Raw genomic sequence first — 19,365 nt, 5'->3', positions numbered from 1 at the left:
ATGAGACATTTTTTATGCATTATCATCATTAATTATTAACAGCGATCGTTATTATCTTCAGATTTTAAGTCACTACAGCCCTGTTAACCAACCTTGCATTAATTACCAGAACTCAGCAATCTGCCGAGTCGTTAAACAATTCTCACGTGTGCACGAGAGATGAACGTGTTTGCAATCGGTCTATTTATGCATTCTGCATATTTCACTTGCAAAGCCACACATGAATTTTACATTTGCATTCTTCAAATATGCCCGAGACATTTTGCATCCACTTACAAGACACCTTGTCAATGAACCTTGTCAATAAAATTAGTTTGCTTTGCTAACACTTATTTTGACAAGTAAATACCTTTTGGTAACATAATGGGGAAGTCACTTACTGAAAAATATGTATTATTCGTTGACCTAATTTTCTCGATTTGGGGTCTTCAAATAACTTCGAGTGCATAAACATTTAAGTTAAATAATGGAACAATGATACAAAATTATATAAAGCATATTTTATTTTTTTATGATTAGGTTTCCGTAGCAACCACAAAAACATCGCAATTTTCAACTCAATGAAAAGTCCCTGTAACAAAGGACATACCATATCACATTGGAAGATTGTGTAAACATTTAAAAGAAAACAAGTAATATAATACCACATTATGTATAAATGTCTGGGAAGAAAATATATGATCTTTGTTGTGCCGAACTTCAATATCAATAAACATTTCTTATTTTCCCACTCGTAAATCGATCATTTCTCTTCTTATACATAAAATACTTTCTCAAATACTGGCTTTTCTGCTGTTTGTGTTTTGTCAAACTGCCTAGGAATGTCTATATATCTTTGAATAAGTCGCCAACAGCATCTACTGTACGAACGCAAGAGGCAGTTACGAGCTCCGACAACTTAGATCCGAGCAATCAATCTCTATGTAAATTCGACTTGTGACGAAATCTCGACTTTGGACCCAAGCGCAAGCTGCATTACCTAGCCAGACGTCGACGAGTTGTACTGTTTCTGAATCTCACTAGGGCCTTCTCACTAAAATCGATTTCCTTTCTTTCCCGCTATGTCTATGCGACACGCGAGAGTCCAATGAGCACGTGGTTTATTCTTCTTATCACACATCCTGCTCTGCGCATGCTCATTAAGTATGATTATCTATATTTGTCGAAAAATATGTGCGTCTTTTTTTTAGTTGTAGATATATAGCTCAACAAATGTGAATATCTTCTATAATGAATACATTTCCTTTCTTTATAGTATGAAATTCCATTTGCTTAATTGTTAGTCATTTCGCTTGAGTACCATATTATGAATAAGTTTCCTTTCTTTATAGAATGAAATTACATTTACAAAATATTCAGTCATCTACCTTGGGTAAGATACGGTGATAAAGTATTACCATTTTACACTTCGAAAGTAACGGCATTAAATGAAACAAAGTTCAATACAAATCACATACGTTTATAAATTAAAAACGTTCACGACTAAATAGGAATCATTCGTTTTTGTTTTTATGTTGCTATATTATATTCATACCATATTTATCTACAGAATACTACTTTCCGTGAATTTAGTATAAATTACTAAAATAATGTTAATAAAGTGATTGATATGTGTCTGGTCTGTATGATATGATTTAGATTTTAACATTCGTATTTTCTCAAACATCATGGAATCAGATATGCGTCGGATGTATGTCTGACATGGTTTAGATTCCATTTGCGTACGGTGTCGTTCGAATAAGGTGGTAAAATGATAGCCTAGGGTAGCGATCTAACAACATCACTCGACCTAGCGAATACCCATAACATTGTATATATGCTTTAAGGTACTGCACGTAAACATATCCGACAGGTGAGAAACTGTACACCTGTATGTCAATATCTCAGGTACATATTTGCACCTGTGACTTATGACCTCCTATATGATAAGGTCATTCTACACATACATGGAATGTCAGTTGAGATGATGGATCGAATCAACGTCCTTACACACCAACTGAAGTGTCGCAGTTCGCTTTTTATCGAAATGGCCAGACCAATCAACCTAATTCATTGATATGTTGCATTTAAGTTTTGTTCTGCGCGTAAGAACTCAAAATATTAAATATCTGAACTTTGCAATTATAAATATTTCTTTATGTTTCATTTTTTAAAAATGAAAACTTTTTGAATATTCGAATATTGTACTCAGCCACTGTCTTAGGAATTCATTTTCAAGAATGAACGCGTAGAGAGGCATAGCTTATGCATGAAACTTACACTTGATCACTTATTTTAGCCTAAGGATAAACCTGCCTTTAATACTTAATGTTTTGTTTATGTAAAGTGAATGATGTCTTTGTTTTAATATTGCTTGTGTTAGTAAATGAGATATCAATTTCTGATAAGCTGTTGAAAAAATTATAAAGTTTTAAATATATGATGGTAGGCCATATATTTATATGTTAATTACTACAAAATCTACCGATTAGGAGTTAAATATTTTCCTGATGATTTTTTCACTGCACTAAGAGACGGTGTATGAGTAGAGGATATTTAGTACAGGTGCCTCGGTACAGGTAAAGTGTAAGCAAATGTGTACGTGTATATTCAGTGCATGAAAACGTCTGACATATTGTTTAAATGTGTGTATCTATGATGCTCCTTGAAATCCTAACAGCCGAAATATCTTAACATCATCCGACATTGGTTAAAGACAAGAAAATTTGGATCAGCTTCGCTATTGGAATTGATATCGTTTTCCCTAGAAAATATGTTGGTGCTTGTCCAAAGGAATGTTTATCTGGGTGGAGAACAATACACAAAGATGCTTACAAAGGGCAGTCAATAAATAATAGGACCTACGAACTGTTATTGACATCAAAGAATGCTACAAAAAATATAAATTCCACACAGACACACCCGAACACGAACCAGCTCTTGCCAATGTTGAATAAATGCGTTGGTAACGTGATATTGCTTTATACAATGGCTAACGTTCTAACGCTATTATTTGATTTGATATTGAGAAAAAGTAATTATAACAACTCATTTGCCTAAATACTATAGGATTAAATATGTATCGATTGCCTTCGTTCAAATTTTCTACTCCCCTTGGCCAATAATAAAAAAAAAATGTAACTGACACTTTTTGACAATGGTTCTCGTTTAATTTTTAATAAATGTGGAGAAATATTGAATAAAATTACAGATCAAGTACAATTACAGAGTCTAGTAGGTGATATTCTTTATGAATGGTTTCTTGTCATTGCGCTCCACGCTCTTCATAATTTCTAACAATTATGAACCCCTGGTGAGGTTAATATGGTATGTTATCAACCTTTTTATAAGCACTAATTACTGATTACATTGTGTAGTTCTAAACCAGAGCAGATACCAGATACACTTGTATGAGTATAATGCGTCTAGGGGCTTTTACATTTGAATATTTCATTTTATTACAGCTTTTTAACGTTTTTGCTAACGTATAAATGCTTATTTTAATAAAACCTGCATAAAATTAAAAAAAAAACCGAAGTTTTTTAAACGAATGTACCGTATAAATTGCGGTGAAATCACACTACTGAATTTGGAATGTTTCGAATCTGTGTGAAAGACTTTTCCCATAAATCAATAAAGCACACAGTAGTTTCTGATATTTTCTTTTCCTCAATCACTTTGTTATCGATTCATTGGAAACTTAAAAGGGATAGCTCATCTCCCGTGAGAGTCGAGCAGACGCCAGCTTCTGTCGGGACGCTGTACCATGCAATGGATGCTGCCGACTGTTACAAGGTTTTCTGTAACTGCATTTACAACAACATTCATAGAATTCCAATATTACTGATTATCTAGTCGGGGTATCTAAAACTTCAATCAATAAATCCTACCTGAGGTGTTTCTGTTGAGCAGAAAAATAAATCACTGGGGATTTTTCTGACCACCATGTTTTGAAATTTCTCAGCTTCAATCGACAGCATTCTAGGCGTCTGTCAGTCTATCCGTGCAATGGCTAAGTGCTTTCAACACGGTATTGTTGGGAAATTAATAAGTATTGCTCATTTCATTTCTGTGTGATAACGTTATATATCTGTGATATTTCACCCCTGTGAGACTACAGACAACTGCTCCCAGGCATAATACATTTATAAGTTGATGAGTATATGCTTTATTCTCTGTGATATTCAGTGGTATAGAAGATGTGCAACCCGTTCAGTAAAGGGCATGCGTCTGAATGTCAATCAAGGAAAACACCTGATAATTTGCTTTCTGAGAGTCTTGTAGGAGACACTGGAAATATCAATATATAGATATAATTGAGAATCTTACATCTGTATTGCCTTTACATCTCACAATTCCCCTTCGCATTGCGTTCAGCTATTGACAATTCTTTGGCAACTACCATCGGATGACCTTGAATCATGCGAATGTATTAAACACATACAAACAAATCAAAAACACAGCAACACATAAATATAATTTATTGAGTATGAAAAAAAACAAATTTTGAAAAATATGTTTTCCCGAGCGCTTTCGCAGCTAACGCTGAACTTCAGGGGATGTTCTTTTGAGTATATATATACAAGGGAAAATATGTAGTTAATTAATGTCTAGCAGGTATTATGTAATTTTGAAAAAAAAAACAGTTTTAAAAATAGAAATGCAGTTTAGCAGTTTTCTTTTATAAATTTTAATTATCATTTTGCATGGTAACACATACCTTAAAATTAATTAAGAAATTGGCGATAAGAAATAAATGTTCACAGTTTAATACGCAGATGCAAGTTAATAAACCTAACATGTAGCAATTTCCTAACAAAATGAAAAAGAAAAGAAAATGGAAATCCAGAACTTTTTTGAAACCATGCCAAACCACTTCTATCATTGCGAGTAAAATGGAAAATATGCCCTTGTTAGTGTACGCCAGTGAATATGAAATGTTTACGTGGAGGGTTATTTCTCCGCGCGGACTCATTTAGGAACCAGACATATGTTGAGTGAGACGTCCCAGATTCATGCGTTAGTGATGCGGCACTCTGTGGCTTTGAACGAAAGTGAAATTAACAGCGTTTGACTTAAAGCCCATAACTCACACACTGCTTACTTACTGTTTCAAAGGATGCACATTTCCTTTCCCCGAATGTTATTGATTTAACCGCACTGCCATCTACAAACAAAGGAAAGTGTGTTCTGTTGTAGTGAGGTTGTGTAGCTGACATAATTTTCGAAATGATGAAGCAAGGCATGCTAATTTGTCTTAATTGCGCATTTGACTTTATAATCAACAATTATCCACACATTTAATTGAAATGAGAGAATGCAATCAGAACTGACTAATCCATACATTTCGTCTGTATAGGCTGACGAATTTTATTATGTTTTAATTCTAATCCTTTTAACATTTTCTCCCGAATTTCCTTCGTGATACGCCCTAGTTGGCAATCTACCCGTTTTTACGGACCCATGAGACAACACAGCTGTTTCATTACGCATTACCGTTACAAATATTCCCTCTCTATGTACATGTGAATGAAACTAAATCGTTTCAATGCATTTGAGGATTCTACTCGCCTCTGAAATCTAATCTGGCTCGAAAAATAAGTCGGGATGCAATACAAAGATGGTATTGAAATAATTAATTTACTTTAATTAATTGTTCATTTCTTGTTTAATTAGAAACCTTCCATGTTAGTTCAGATCAAAATCACTGTACATAATTACCTGATCAACGGCCTCACTTTCGTCTCTAGTATAGGTTTAAAGTCAGAATTTGTTAATGACAATAATATGGACTTATCATAGCGTCGTCTGTCCGTGAAAGGCAATAATATATACTATATTTTATATATACTATACAATACTCAATAGAGTAAATTATAACACAGCTTTTAGAGTGTGTCAACATTCCATGTATGGTATATTATAATATGTATGGATTTATTTCAGTCATAGCAGTAACAAATTTGCGATACTAGGAAAGCATGATTTCATGAATATCAAATATACCAATAACTATGTCTTAATTATCGTAACCTATTTTCTTTGTTTACAGTTGTGTTGGTTACCGGTGCGTCAGGCTACATTGCCTCTCACATTGTGCGACAGCTCCAGGAGGAAGGCTACCGAGTTAGAGGTACGATTCGCAGCCTTAGTGATGAGGACAAGGTCAAGAAACTCAATGAGTTATGTCCGGAGGCTGAGCACAAGCTCGAATTGGTCGAGGCTGACCTCAACAAGACAGACTCATGGGAACCGTAAGTTGATTTGTCTTTTTATAACATTTGTATAGATGTCTTCACATTTATCCTGGTCACGGCACCAAAATTAAGTATAAAAATTGATTGTGTGAATTAATCAAACAATAACAAAACAGTGTAACTACACTACATGAACTGACCATGATTGAAGTGTCCGTGAAAGCTATTGTTTTATATTTTCTCAAATAAATTTAATATGTTGATTTTGAAACACAACCTTACGAATATTTTACGAGACAATACAATATTTCTGTTATATAACCATTGCAGGCCCGTTACAATAGTGTACAGAAATAACCCATACAGAAATCAAATGCAAACTATGCACATATTCGCTCTGTTATATACTTTATTTTAGTTTCTAGGCCAGAAACATTTCTGCCCGATGTAACGCACATTTTATCCTTAAAATCGATCTTGTATCTTAAAATAAAATTAGTGTTTACATTTAATCACTTTAAGGAAACGTCTATAGTATATTGCGTCAGTTATGTGTGCCAGTCGTTATGTAATACGTCCTTTATGTGGTGAAGTGGAGCACAGCATGAAAATGTTTAGCTGTACAATGTAATTGAAGTAGACCCACTCAACGCTAACCACAGCCACATCAGCTTACCTCGTTAGGCCGAACAAGCATTGTTTCTAGGCTGCTATAAGTATCTACTTGACTGGAGAATCACACGAACCATGAACAATCACTCTCTCTCTCTGTAGAGCTCGCGCTGCTTTATAGCTGCCAAGTTTCTGCCACTTTATACAATATATGTATATATTATTAATATGTTTTATGCATGGCAGGGTTTTTAATATTCCCCTAAGATATTGTATTATTTACGGTATAGTTCTTATCCACCTTCATCATTTTGCCGAAATGTCTTTTTGGTCTAAAGGTTTTACATGGTGGAGTTTGGTTTTTAATATTAGCAATAGACACTGTCTATATTAAACACCATGCTAACTGGGGATTTCCGCAAATTGATGAATTGGTTGAATTTCATTAAGGTATATTCATAGTTCAAAATTTGAATTTTTTCTACTAATCTAAAGGGAAAGCTTTGAAAAAAGGTGACGCATCATTAAGTGCTGGTGTGCCATAATGAGATATTTGCGAGGTAATGACCATAAGTCGGTGATTTTCTCCGAATACTCCAGCTTTCCTCCGTCTTCATTGCCATGAACTTCATGCAATATCCCTGGTGGTTTATAGGACATAGACAATATAAAACAAACAACCAATTGAGTCTTTGACTTGTAGTAGCTGATGTCAATATTGTTGCTCACAAAAAGAATCCTTGAGTCAGAGGATTTTTGTTGAAGCTGACATTGTCATGTAAAATCAATGATGTACGGATAATAAATAAACTCGAAAGGGCGCTTTTAATTGCGAGTGGCCTATAAATCAAGTTTCCATCATTAATTTTACCACCTTAGATATCACGTGACCTCGATTTGTAGTAACCGATACGCGTAAGCCGAGGTAATCCGAACATTTGCCTGCCGCTTACATCCATCAAAATCAGCTGTGACTGGCCGCTAGAACCACAGATAAAACACTTTCGTTTAATAATTCGCTTATGACAGTGATGGATGAAGGCTTAGCCTCTGCAGACAGCCAATCAGATATAGCCAATTGTGCAATAGAATAAAGTACCAAGGTTAAGTCATATTCCGAAGCTGATTCCGCACGCGTTATCGATATTGACATCCGTATATCAGAACTGTACCAAACGTAGATGCATTATTAGTATCCTTAAATGAGATACAACTGACGGAGTAATTCAGTCATGTCGTCTGTGTAAAATTCAGTGATGCTTTGGGACGCTTACAGAAAAAATAATCAAATAGTAAATATTACTGTCTAAGTCTTTGTAGAAAGGTGAAAGATAGACTTTGGGTATACAGCTAGGTAAAATTATTCATATTTGCAGTGAATAAATCAATGAAAAAGCACAAAAATGTACTAAAACGTGATGAGGTGTATCATTGCAATTCTGTTAATAAATCTCGCATTCAAGATTTTCGAAAAGAAAAATGAAACCCCTTCATTTTAATATAAACTGAAATAACACTTCAGACTCGGTGAATATATGAACATTTTTCTATCTAAGTAAAACGAACCACATACGTATATATAGGATGAAGTTCCTTTGAATTTACTTATCTTTCTTCTTGTTGATGATAAGTGGGAACTTATGTTTTTTTTATTTTCCTTTTAGGGCGATGAAGGATGTGACGTATGTGATCCACGTGGCCAGCCCCTTCCCATCAACGGCCCCGAAGGACGAGAGCGAGGTTGTTACCCCTGCCGTGGAGGGTACCCAGGCGGTCCTGAAGGCATGCGTGACCGCAAAATCAGTGAAGCGTGTAGTCATGACCAGTTCCTGTGTCGCTGTCGGCTGTAAGTGCAATTTTTCTGATGGGATAATTTAATGGTAAAGTGAGAAATACTGTTCACAGACGTAAATTTGAATTTTTGCTGATTACAGAAATATCTAGTGTAAACATGTTAGTGTACTGCTTAATTCTCAAAAGAACAAACAAATAAAAAAAAAAAAACTCCTGAATAAAAATGTGGATATGTGGATTATCGACATACATAAGCCATAATTTGCTTTTGTTGCATTAAACAGGGGGCGCAGGTGTCGATCTATCCAAGACTTTCAATGAAGACGACTGGACCGACCCTGAAAAGCTTGACGCATATGGCAAAAGCAAAACCCTAGCAGAGAAGGCTGCTTGGGATTACGTTAAGGAACTGCCAGGTAATTACGAAATAAAATGTTATATCCATAGGTAACCCACATCATGTGTTTGTATTGCATTTCTATTTGAAATCTCAGGAGGTCTCATAGAATTGTGGATAGCGTCCATGCTACTCATTGTTCATCTTGACATCTAGGTTCATTAATGTGTTTCTAAATATTCACAGGGTAGATTACAAAGACTGGCAGATAGTAAAATCATCCTTTAGACTATTCGTTCAATATCATCTCATAATTGCACTGATTCACAATGATTGAAAATATGTTAGGTTTGGTAAAAATATTATAACGTATGGTTCATTGATGATATCCATCGACTCTTGATAAAAGTCAGGCGTTTATACATGAATAAATGTAGAAAATAAAACAATATACCTATTTCGTTAATCCAAATTGACTGTATGTGTTCCTAAAAATGTTTTGTGTTGTGTTGTACAGATGAAGACAAGATTGAGCTCGCAGTTGTGAACCCGTCTTATGTCATGGGGCCTGTCATAAACGGTTCCCAGAGTAATAGTCTAGAGGTATGTACCCTGACTTAATAAAATGGGCAACACGACTCTCAACCATGGTTTGTGAGGAAATTATTATATCATTCAATCCCGATAAAATAGATCAAGCGTCATATGTATCATCAACAAGAGTTTTGTATTAATCATATCCAAAATCGACCATAGAACTTCCCCATAGTCTTCATATACAATATATTTGGTCAACATCGACAGTAAAAATCATGTTTCGCTGAAACCAGTGGTCTTCACACCGTTGTGACTTTTACACATGGAACAGGTTCCTTTCATGTAGCTCTAGGGTCTAATATAGATCATTGTTACGAAAACTAGGTATACTCACATCGCCATTGCTAAGTAAACACTTTTTAGCCGAGTACAAAATTTTAGTGACAAGAATTGTTATGGTATAGATGGTATAGACAGTTTATTACACCGATAGGATACGTAAAAATAACAAGATATATGATTCGTTATGAAAAGCTGTTCTAGGCCCCAGATCAATAGACATGATAAGTAAGTAACAGTACCATCCGATTAATAATACATTTCCACGTTACATCGGTTTAAATCAAGTCATTTCATTTCTATTAATTTTGAGCTGCTAAGTCTAAATCTGCTGCGTTGAATCAAAAAAGCACATAGCTTAAAAAGTGGAATAAAGACCAACAGCAGTTTTATAGTGAAAAAATATGTTGATTTTAGTTATTGCAGGTCAGCCCTCTTAACAGAAGACATGCTAGATTATTCCTTTGTTTAGATATATAAAGCTCCTGCTTTCGCACACACCAGTATGTTATTATAAGTTAACGTTTTGATTTTCATTGAACGCTGGTTTTGGGTTTGTTTTGTTTATTATATTAACATCCTATTAACAGCCAGGGAATGATATCAGTGATTGCACCAACTTCACACAACATATGTAATGAATTAAATTCATTTTATTGCACGCCGAGTTACCTGCCAGTAATTAAATAATAAGTAAAATAAAAGATAATTAAGTCCTTACTAAAAACCAAAGAATATATTCCGACGAGAGCAATACAACATGTAATTCCTGTCTCGGCTGCTTATAATGACTTTGTCGATAATAAAAATTGCCTAGCCCGGTCGGCAGTCTGAAGGAGTGTGCATGGTGGTGCTGTGCCAGCGGCCGGCTCCTACATCAATAATGCAGTTGCATGTGTGTGCAACTTCGGTTGCACCATGCACATGATTTTACCCCAGCAGGTATTTTCTCATACAGGCACAATCACATGAAGCCTTGATACCCGCATACCAGCATATCATGAATATACTTGAAACCGTTCATACAATGTTGCCGATTGAAATCGACCATACATTTTGGGAGGAATTAATTTAATTAGATGCACTTTGAAACGAATTATCTTCTAAATGACCCGCAGATGTATTTAAACAACCACTAAATGGACAATGTTATTGCAAAAATGATTTTTAGATCTATTAATTTCGTTTCTGCAAAATGTATTTGTTCACAACAACACAACTACAAAACAACAACATTACACCACCAACAACACAACAACAACAAATTATGTTGTCCTTATCCGATTTTTTTTTCTTAATGTGTAATTTCATTTAAAACAATAATTAATAGGATTTCTGTCTGAAATGTTAAAGCTCTAGCACATTCTCTGATCAATACTTTACATGGAGCATGTGGCTAAGGCGGAGTGATATTGAGTAAATCGACAGACATGTCGATATGCTAAATGCCATAATCGATATTACATACAATGTGTATGTTCTTCCTCGCGTTGTTACAATAAGACATTTTGGTATTATTTTTGTAATTTCCAATTCATATTAATGCTGTATGCGACTAGGTTTTTAAATCGATATTTTTGATTGGCCACGGTTTTATCACATACTCTAGTTGGTAACTCATCGTATCCTCCTGAAAATCGGTCAATAATTGTATAAAAACGATCGATATTTCTTTGTCTACAGGTGGTTAAGAGGCTATTGGAGCGTGAAATGCACCTTGTTCCCAAACTGAACTTTAACATCGTCGACGTCAGAGATGTTGCGAATGCACACATAAAAGCTATGACCCTAGAGGAAGCCGCAGGTTCGTGATGCAAACCATTTATGCAATGTAAACAATGTATTGATGCATTACATGTATCAAATAATTGATATTGCTTTTGAAAATCATTTTAAATTACATAGGATTTAACAGATAACAAGATCAAGAAGAGTATATTTTTGTATAGCTGATATTTATTTAATTAAACCCAGATTAGTATTTGCTTTATTTCTCTTTACAGGGAAGCGTCATCTTATAACTAACGCTAACATCTGGATGAAGGAAATCGGACAGATTCTGTCTAAGGAATTCAAATCACAAGGTAGATTACTTTACAACATCCATTTAGTTCAGATACTGAAAGCATGAACATTTATGAGAGGAGCGAATTTACGCAAAGGATTTGTTGCGCCTAAAGTTCCTCTGCTCGTGGAATTTAGTGTATCTATGAAACTATATAGCAAAAGCTAGCAGATGTATTTATAGCGAAAATGATAACATTGTGAAATATGTACTAATGCAAATAACGAAAATAACCACTCGCGGATATATTAACGTTTACAGTATGGGTTTAAATATATTAACTGAAACTCAATACCTTCTTGCAACCCCGTAGCAATCATTATTTTTAACAAAACATATTTTGGTTTGATAATAATGAAATTCATATAAATTGATGTGAACATCATTAATGTATGGTAATCCATTTCTTTATTTCAGGCTACAACGTCCCTACCACAGGGTGTCCCAATGCTATCATGTGGATGAACAGCTGTTTCAACAAGAACCTGAAGACTCTGATTCCACAACTTAATAAAGTGTACAAATTCGACAACACTAGGGTACGTAAATCAAAAGTATACAACGAAGTCACGACAAAGAGATGAGGATAGAAAGGTCATCAACATCAACCACTCATCTCTTGGTCGTGAGTTCAAGACATACATGTTTATATAAATATAATAGCTCGTAAAGTCATCATCGTAGATCGGAGTGCTTTTCTTTATATGGTCATGGCTTTGCTAATCGTCAATTTTGTGCTAGTCTTTAGTGAGCAACGAAATATCTAGAATGCAAACAAAAGACACACTTATCTTTAATTGATGTTACATATACATGTCGAACAGAGTAATTCGAATAGTGGAAACCATGGTATATGTTTTTCATCCGAAACAAAGCTGTCACTAGTTCAAAATGTAAAATATTTAATAATTTACTTTAAAGTGTTATTTATTTCATTATTTATTTCAAAACGTTCATTTTTTCATAATTTATTTCAAAATGTTCAATTTTCCATAATTTATTTAAAAATAAGTTTAACAATTACTCATAAACGACGTAATATATTATGACGAATGATATGAAGATTCAGTAACTTTAATAACAGGGCAATGTAACAAACTCTTTTTACTTTGAATTCACAGATGAAGGAGGTATTAGCAATAACTCCAAAGGAGCCGAAGGAAATCGTCATTGATATGGCTTATAGTCTTATTGAGAATGGTCTTGTCAAGAAGGCGAAAAAATACAAAGGACCAAACGCGGGCGGCGATGAGGCAGCCGAGGAAACTAAAGAGGAAGGCGGAGAAAAGACAGAAGAAAAGGAGGGAGAGGAAAAACCCAAGGAAAATGGAGACGTGAAGGAGGAAAAGACAGAGGAAGATGATCTTAAAAAGGAAAGCGATGGGAAGGAGGAGGAGAAACCAGAAAAAATTGAAGATGTTGAAAAGGAGGAGGAAAAACCTGAGGAGAAGCCAGAAGAGGAAACAAAGCCCGAGGGAAAGACAGAGGAAAAGAGCGAGGAGAAAACAGAGGAATCAACGCCAGCTGAATAAAGTGGAAGAGACTTGATTAATGATACAGATAGGTTTATTTTCTGGGGTGAAAGTGCTAATAAGAACACTTTTAAATATGCTAATGGACCAAGCTGCTAGATAGTGAGTAAGCCCGGGCAGTGATATTCGGCAAAAACTGACATCTTCCCTTTCAAGTTGTTTTCTTGCTTTGTATAAAAAGAACATTGTGAATGTATTTTCGCATGTTTTCGATGGAGGCAGTGTAAGGATAAAGTGTAAAATACATATATATCAATACATATATTCCTACGCCAGTCTTTGTTAGAAGTTGATGTAAAAGCTTTACGACGAGATCCAAATAATGTTCATACTCTGTCAAAACTATGTCATCCCTCTGGCAGCAGACATGTAGAGAAGTCCTTGAACTATCATCAATGCTTTGTATGGTCAAAGATTTCTTTCCGCACCACAATTCAGCCGTAACGTAACAGATTTGTGAGTTTGGACAAGGGGGTTTGTATCTAAGTCAGTACATTCCATTTTCTGAATAGTGGAGAAAACGTTACTCGTTTATTTGGGGAAGGGGGTCATAACAGCCATTAATATGTCATTTAAATATGAAGAAATATCGATTTTGTTTGAAACTAATCAGCTTTGCCGTGTGAATGATATTCAAGATAGGGTGTTTATGATAATTAAGCTGACATAAATTGTGAAGTTAATTACTGTTTAACGCTGGCTCTTGTGTCTCGAGAAGATGTGAAGTAAGAATTAGTAAAAGCGCTTGCTTCTCGAAAACGGAGGTACGACTTTAGACTCAAGAGAGATAACTCATACACGAGCACATTCTCGGTAGAAGGAACAAGATCATGCGTGTGCTGCATATTAACTGTTTTACAAACAAAAACAAGCATATATACACGCTGGATATTTAATGTAAAATGCTCATACATGTCCATTAAATGGAAAATGTTTGTATATGTTTTGTCTGTTTAGTCAAGCCAACGCATTTGCCTTTCTCAAAATTTATTTTTAAGGTGAAAATCTTATTTTTAATTTTGTATGAGAAATCACACCACCATGACGATTTTTTGTCACCCACCTTTCGTGATTGTGATTTATACAAATATATTATCTATTTCTTATGTTTCTATGGTGATTTTTGTACTGCCTAAGTGTATTATATTCATCTTACAGTTTTTGATCCATCATTGCTCATTTGTGTAATAGTGCCCCGCATCGCTCGCGTTCCCTAAGCCATGAATCTTTGTTGATTGCCTCCACCCAAAGTGATCACAAAGTCAGATATGTAGGTTTTTTTCTCGTCAACTGTTGTTTGTGTACAATATTTAACCAACTAGTCAAAGGGTTTTCCCTTCCAGGTGCAATATATATAAACTGCCACAGATTTTCTTAGGCAATTGTCTATATTTGCTACGACGTAGACTATTATGGGATGTGTCATGTAATGCAAGATAAAACTTAAGATTGACTTAAGATCGTCGACATACGCCCTCTAAATTACAGAATACATCTCTACAGGTACAGTTTAGCTTATTTCAATTACCAGTATTCTATCGCGTATGTAGCTTCATAGGAAACACACTATGTCGGGATTCTTTGGGGCTCCGTGGAGAAATATTCCTGTCGCAACGGAAAGTGGAATACTGTCAAAATAAGTGAGCCGTACTGTATAAAGATGAAAGAACAGAATGAATTAGAACTCTCTTCCCACATAAGGAGAAATTGTAACATTTTATTTACATGTTGATTATGTGTTGACCATACATATATATATATATATGTACCATGTACGCTTATGGTGACCGCACTTCAGCTCGATAACAGATTTTATCATGTCTGTTGTTGAATATGTGTCGTACGTTTTAAGGTATGTCCTGCTTGTGTGGGGCTACAATTTTACATTTGTCGGTTGTATAAAATGAGCATCGTTTCAATGTATTGAAGCCTTGTCATCCATGTATTATTTACTTAGGACGAGATAGGTAAAATATGACTTAGATGTATCATGCACATTTCCGCCAAGGAAAGAACAATTTTAGATAACAAAACACAGATTTTTGTGTCAACTGAGTTGAATGCCATTTTTTGTGTTAGAAATTACACTGCAAATATGATTGAAGCAATGATGGATAAAGTTCTTAGCACAATATATAAACCTTGTCTTGACATTCAAACCAAGGTAAATATATATTAGAATGTCCAAAGTATAACGTGATATTAGCATAATTATGGTGGTGCATCAACGGCGCAACTGGAGGAGTATGGCGCATATAGACTTATGCCTGATGCAAAATACTCAATTAAACTTGTCAATAAAATATATGTGAACTGAAATGAGGAGATACTTTAGAAATTGTAGTTGTAGGCGAATGAAGCTACATCAGAGTTTAAGGTTTAAAAATTTTCAAGCATTTTTGAAGTGCAGACTTACTTATGTTGCGAGCAGTAAATGAGTACGTCATTTCTTTGTGAGAGAAACGTCATACATTTATGAGAAAATGATGGAATTCTATCACGTAAACTGATGAAGGAACAATCAATGCCTAAAAAGCGGTTATCCCTCATAAAAAGACTAAATAGATGATAAAAATACCCACTTAAGTTGATTGCATGATGGAAAATACCCACCGATCGTCACCCCATGCTTTCGTAAAGAGAGATTCGAAGTGTACTTGTAGATAAAGAGTCGGCTGTGTTATTCTTAAAATAGTTCAACGTGACAGAGTCTAACAGTGAAATGTACACAGTGTTGTGATGCTAACGTGTTTCCATACAACTTGTGTATCATATTATACTCGTTTGCCTTATATATATGTATAACGTGTTGCTGTAAAATTTGACACATTTTTCATGTAGATTTTTAATATAATTTTTAATTCCTGAAACTTAGATAATTATTCAGGACATATATATATAAATATATCTTTTAAGAATTTTTATGAAGAATGTTGCCTTTGATAGGACCTGTAATGTCGGCTACCCCCTGTAGACGTTATGGAGTGACCCATACAATTGCACGGAATAGTCTATTGCATAAATTTAGGGGGTAGAAGAACTTACTGCCAACGCAGCATCCACTTACATCTAATAGTAGAAAACATGAAAACATTGTCAATATACAGAAGCATAACAAATTGACTCTATTTTGTTTCATCAATATTCATAGAACATTAACAAAACATTTTCATTTGTTTCATTGAATTACATGTAGAACTATGTCTTAATGATAAATAAGAAGTATTCAATGTCAAGGAACATTTGTAAACCTTTTATTAATTTATTGGTATCTAGATATCATTTCTGTAAACTAAGAGCATAGCTTTATGTATGTCACCGTATAACAAGTAAAATAAAATAACTTTGTTTCAAAAACTACGAGTTCTTGTTTCTGTTAGTTTAAGTAACCCCCATAACACAGTTGGGGAATACAGAAATCGTCCTGTCTGTTTGTTTATACTTTGATTCAAACTACGAGTTTTAGTTTCTGTTAGTCTAGCTGTAACCTAGCGATACTCGAATCAACCTGTTTGTTTGTCTGTCTGTCGTCCGCAATCTTATCCTGACAACTCCTCCTAAACTACTAGACAAGTTTTAATGAAATTTCACATTTTTGGGGCCATGTGTAGACTATGAAAAGCCAGAGGTACTTTGAGAAAACCGTTGGCTTACCACTCTATATAACACACTACTTGTACATTATACTGTTTTATGTAATTTAATTGGTTAATGATAATTAAGATGTCCAAACATAGTATAACTAACCCTCCACCTATGGGTTGCTAGTTCTAACCCCACGTGGGGCAGTTGGCAGGTACTGACCGCTGGTGGGTAGTTTTCCGCCGGATACTCCGACTTTCTTTAACCATCTAAACCTGACACGTCCTCAACTTGCCCTAAATGTTGGTAGGACGTAAAACTAACCAAACAAGGGACTGATGTCACATGACCGACAACTGGCGACAATAAGTAAATTTCACCTCACATTGTGTATAGACTATTGTTCTAGTGATGAGACACAACATTATACAAAACACTTTGAATATAATACGGGGCCACCAGGCATCTTAGAAACTTATTGAAACTGTAATGTAACTCGACTTATGCTTGCTACATTCGTACTACAATGAAGTGATTTGGAACTTCTCTAAGATGTTATTTTGATATATATGTTTATTGATAAATTGAATGCCTGGCCTTGATTTCTCAAAACAAACCGACTTCAATAAAAATATTTTAAATGATTTACATAAGAGAAAAAAGGTTTTCCCTTAAGTCTGCACTTTTGCTTCGAGAAATAGGGCCTATTTTCCAGAACCTTCATCACGACAGCGGAGAACTTCGAATCATAATGGAAAGAAGTGTTGAAATATATGCATAGCCTGCGTCAATGAGAAGCAGACTTCATTGTAATTGCCAATGTGGCATTCCCTTACCTTTTCGACAAATAGTTTCTAGATTTCCTTACCTTTTGTTTGGCGATATGACTTGTTTTTGGAAAGTTTGAGCAATAACAGAACAAAGGAAACTCTATGTAAAGCATAACCCATGCACAGTCCTTGAAGCCTTCACAACTTCAACAAACTAAATTTCAATCTCTTTTTTACCCTGTTGTAACTTTCAGAATGCATAAAAAATCTTCACTGTGCATAACCGTCACACGACACTGATGTAGATGGTTATTTGCGGAGATAAAATTTGGCGAATTTACTTGGATCGCTAAATTCGCGAAAGTAAATCAAACGCGAATGAAAGTACATCATTATCAAATTATATAATTATAATCATTACAATAACAGTAAAATATTACTTTTTCAACTTGCCTGTTTTTTCTTTAAATGTTCCAATATTTTGTCATGGAAACGCCGAAGAACCACATGGATATGAATAATGGATATGAATTGTTTTATAATATCATTGGCCATGTTAAATGGAACTATTCAAATGGAGCTACACTGCAAATGAAAAAACGTAGCAAAAAAAAACAACAACAACAAATAAATATAAGTTTTCGGAAGGTTGAATCACAGAATTATGCTGCCAAAGACGCCAAATACACAACCGACTCAGCGTGTAAGGGGGAGATATATCCTTGGCTAATAAAGTTGTAAGGGAGATAACTCTGTTAGACCTAATTGAGACGGTTCGAATTCCAAGTCACGAGCATATCGTACAAATAAAAGTTACCGCCCTTGTATCATAGCAAGGCAGCACGAATTTAGTGTTAGTACAGGGAAAATGGCAGACGGACATATGGATGGACACGCACGATATGATGATCACAATTTGCACACATTGACGAATAAACAGCGATTAAAAAGTTGAAAGTAAGAACGGTTAACAATGAAATCAATATGCACACAAAAAAACATAAATAAAATGCCAAATCTTTCGTTTTGCTTGCTGTAAAAGTACAGTAAAATCCCAAGTAGTCGAAGTTGGAGGGACTATGCTAAAAATCTTTACTGATCTGGACTACGACGCATAAACTGTAGACAAAGACCGACAAATTAAACGTTCTGTCGATTTAGCTACCTACTGGATCTATACAGTGCTAATACTTGTGGTTTAGTTGATGTTGTCACTTAAAGGATTCTAATTAAAAAAAGTGTGTTCGAATTACATTTTAATGGAACTGATTCGATAAAATCAACTGAATGAATCACTAGATACCTGCCGTGTCTCTGGATTTTCAAACTATAGTTATTATTAGTCTCTTTACAAAATACGCTGTGTAGAGAAACATACCTGTATTTACATCATACAACACATACAACATAGATGGAAGACAAATTATATAACCTTTTGTGAAACATACATGTGTATTGAACGGATCACTACCTAAGATGGGATATTAAGATATGCTATATATATTAATGAAATATCAAAATTTTGAGCGATTTATGTGAAATGAAGCCGCCACTTTTGTATAGACAAGTTCTGTATATTTTATATGTGGTTATTAACACGTAAGACTGCGCGTCTCAGTGG

At 34.8% G+C, this 19,365-nt stretch overlaps 1 protein-coding gene across 1 annotated transcript in view; it reads left to right on the top strand.

The window, feature by feature from the left end:
- The window catches only part of LOC138307467 (uncharacterized), a 56,153-nt gene extending 39,404 nt beyond the window's left edge, over positions 1–16,749 (top strand). The window contains exons 2-9 of the mRNA XM_069248235.1: positions 6,032–6,233; positions 8,453–8,634; positions 8,867–8,998; positions 9,437–9,522; positions 11,479–11,599; positions 11,799–11,879; positions 12,278–12,399; positions 12,982–16,749. Coding sequence (XP_069104336.1) covers positions 6,032–6,233; positions 8,453–8,634; positions 8,867–8,998; positions 9,437–9,522; positions 11,479–11,599; positions 11,799–11,879; positions 12,278–12,399; positions 12,982–13,392 — 1,337 coding nt within the window. The 3' untranslated portion in view covers positions 13,393–16,749. The remainder of the gene's footprint in view (positions 1–6,031; positions 6,234–8,452; positions 8,635–8,866; positions 8,999–9,436; positions 9,523–11,478; positions 11,600–11,798; positions 11,880–12,277; positions 12,400–12,981) is intronic.
- The last annotated feature ends 2,616 nt before the right edge of the window (positions 16,750–19,365 follow it).

The sequence above is a fragment of the Argopecten irradians genome, chromosome 14 (assembly GCF_041381155.1).
Source record: "Argopecten irradians isolate NY chromosome 14, Ai_NY, whole genome shotgun sequence".
Classification (NCBI taxonomy): domain Eukaryota; kingdom Metazoa; phylum Mollusca; class Bivalvia; order Pectinida; family Pectinidae; genus Argopecten; species Argopecten irradians.
Note: the sequence above shows the minus strand (reverse complement) of the source record. Positions and strands in the feature narration are given on the sequence as shown.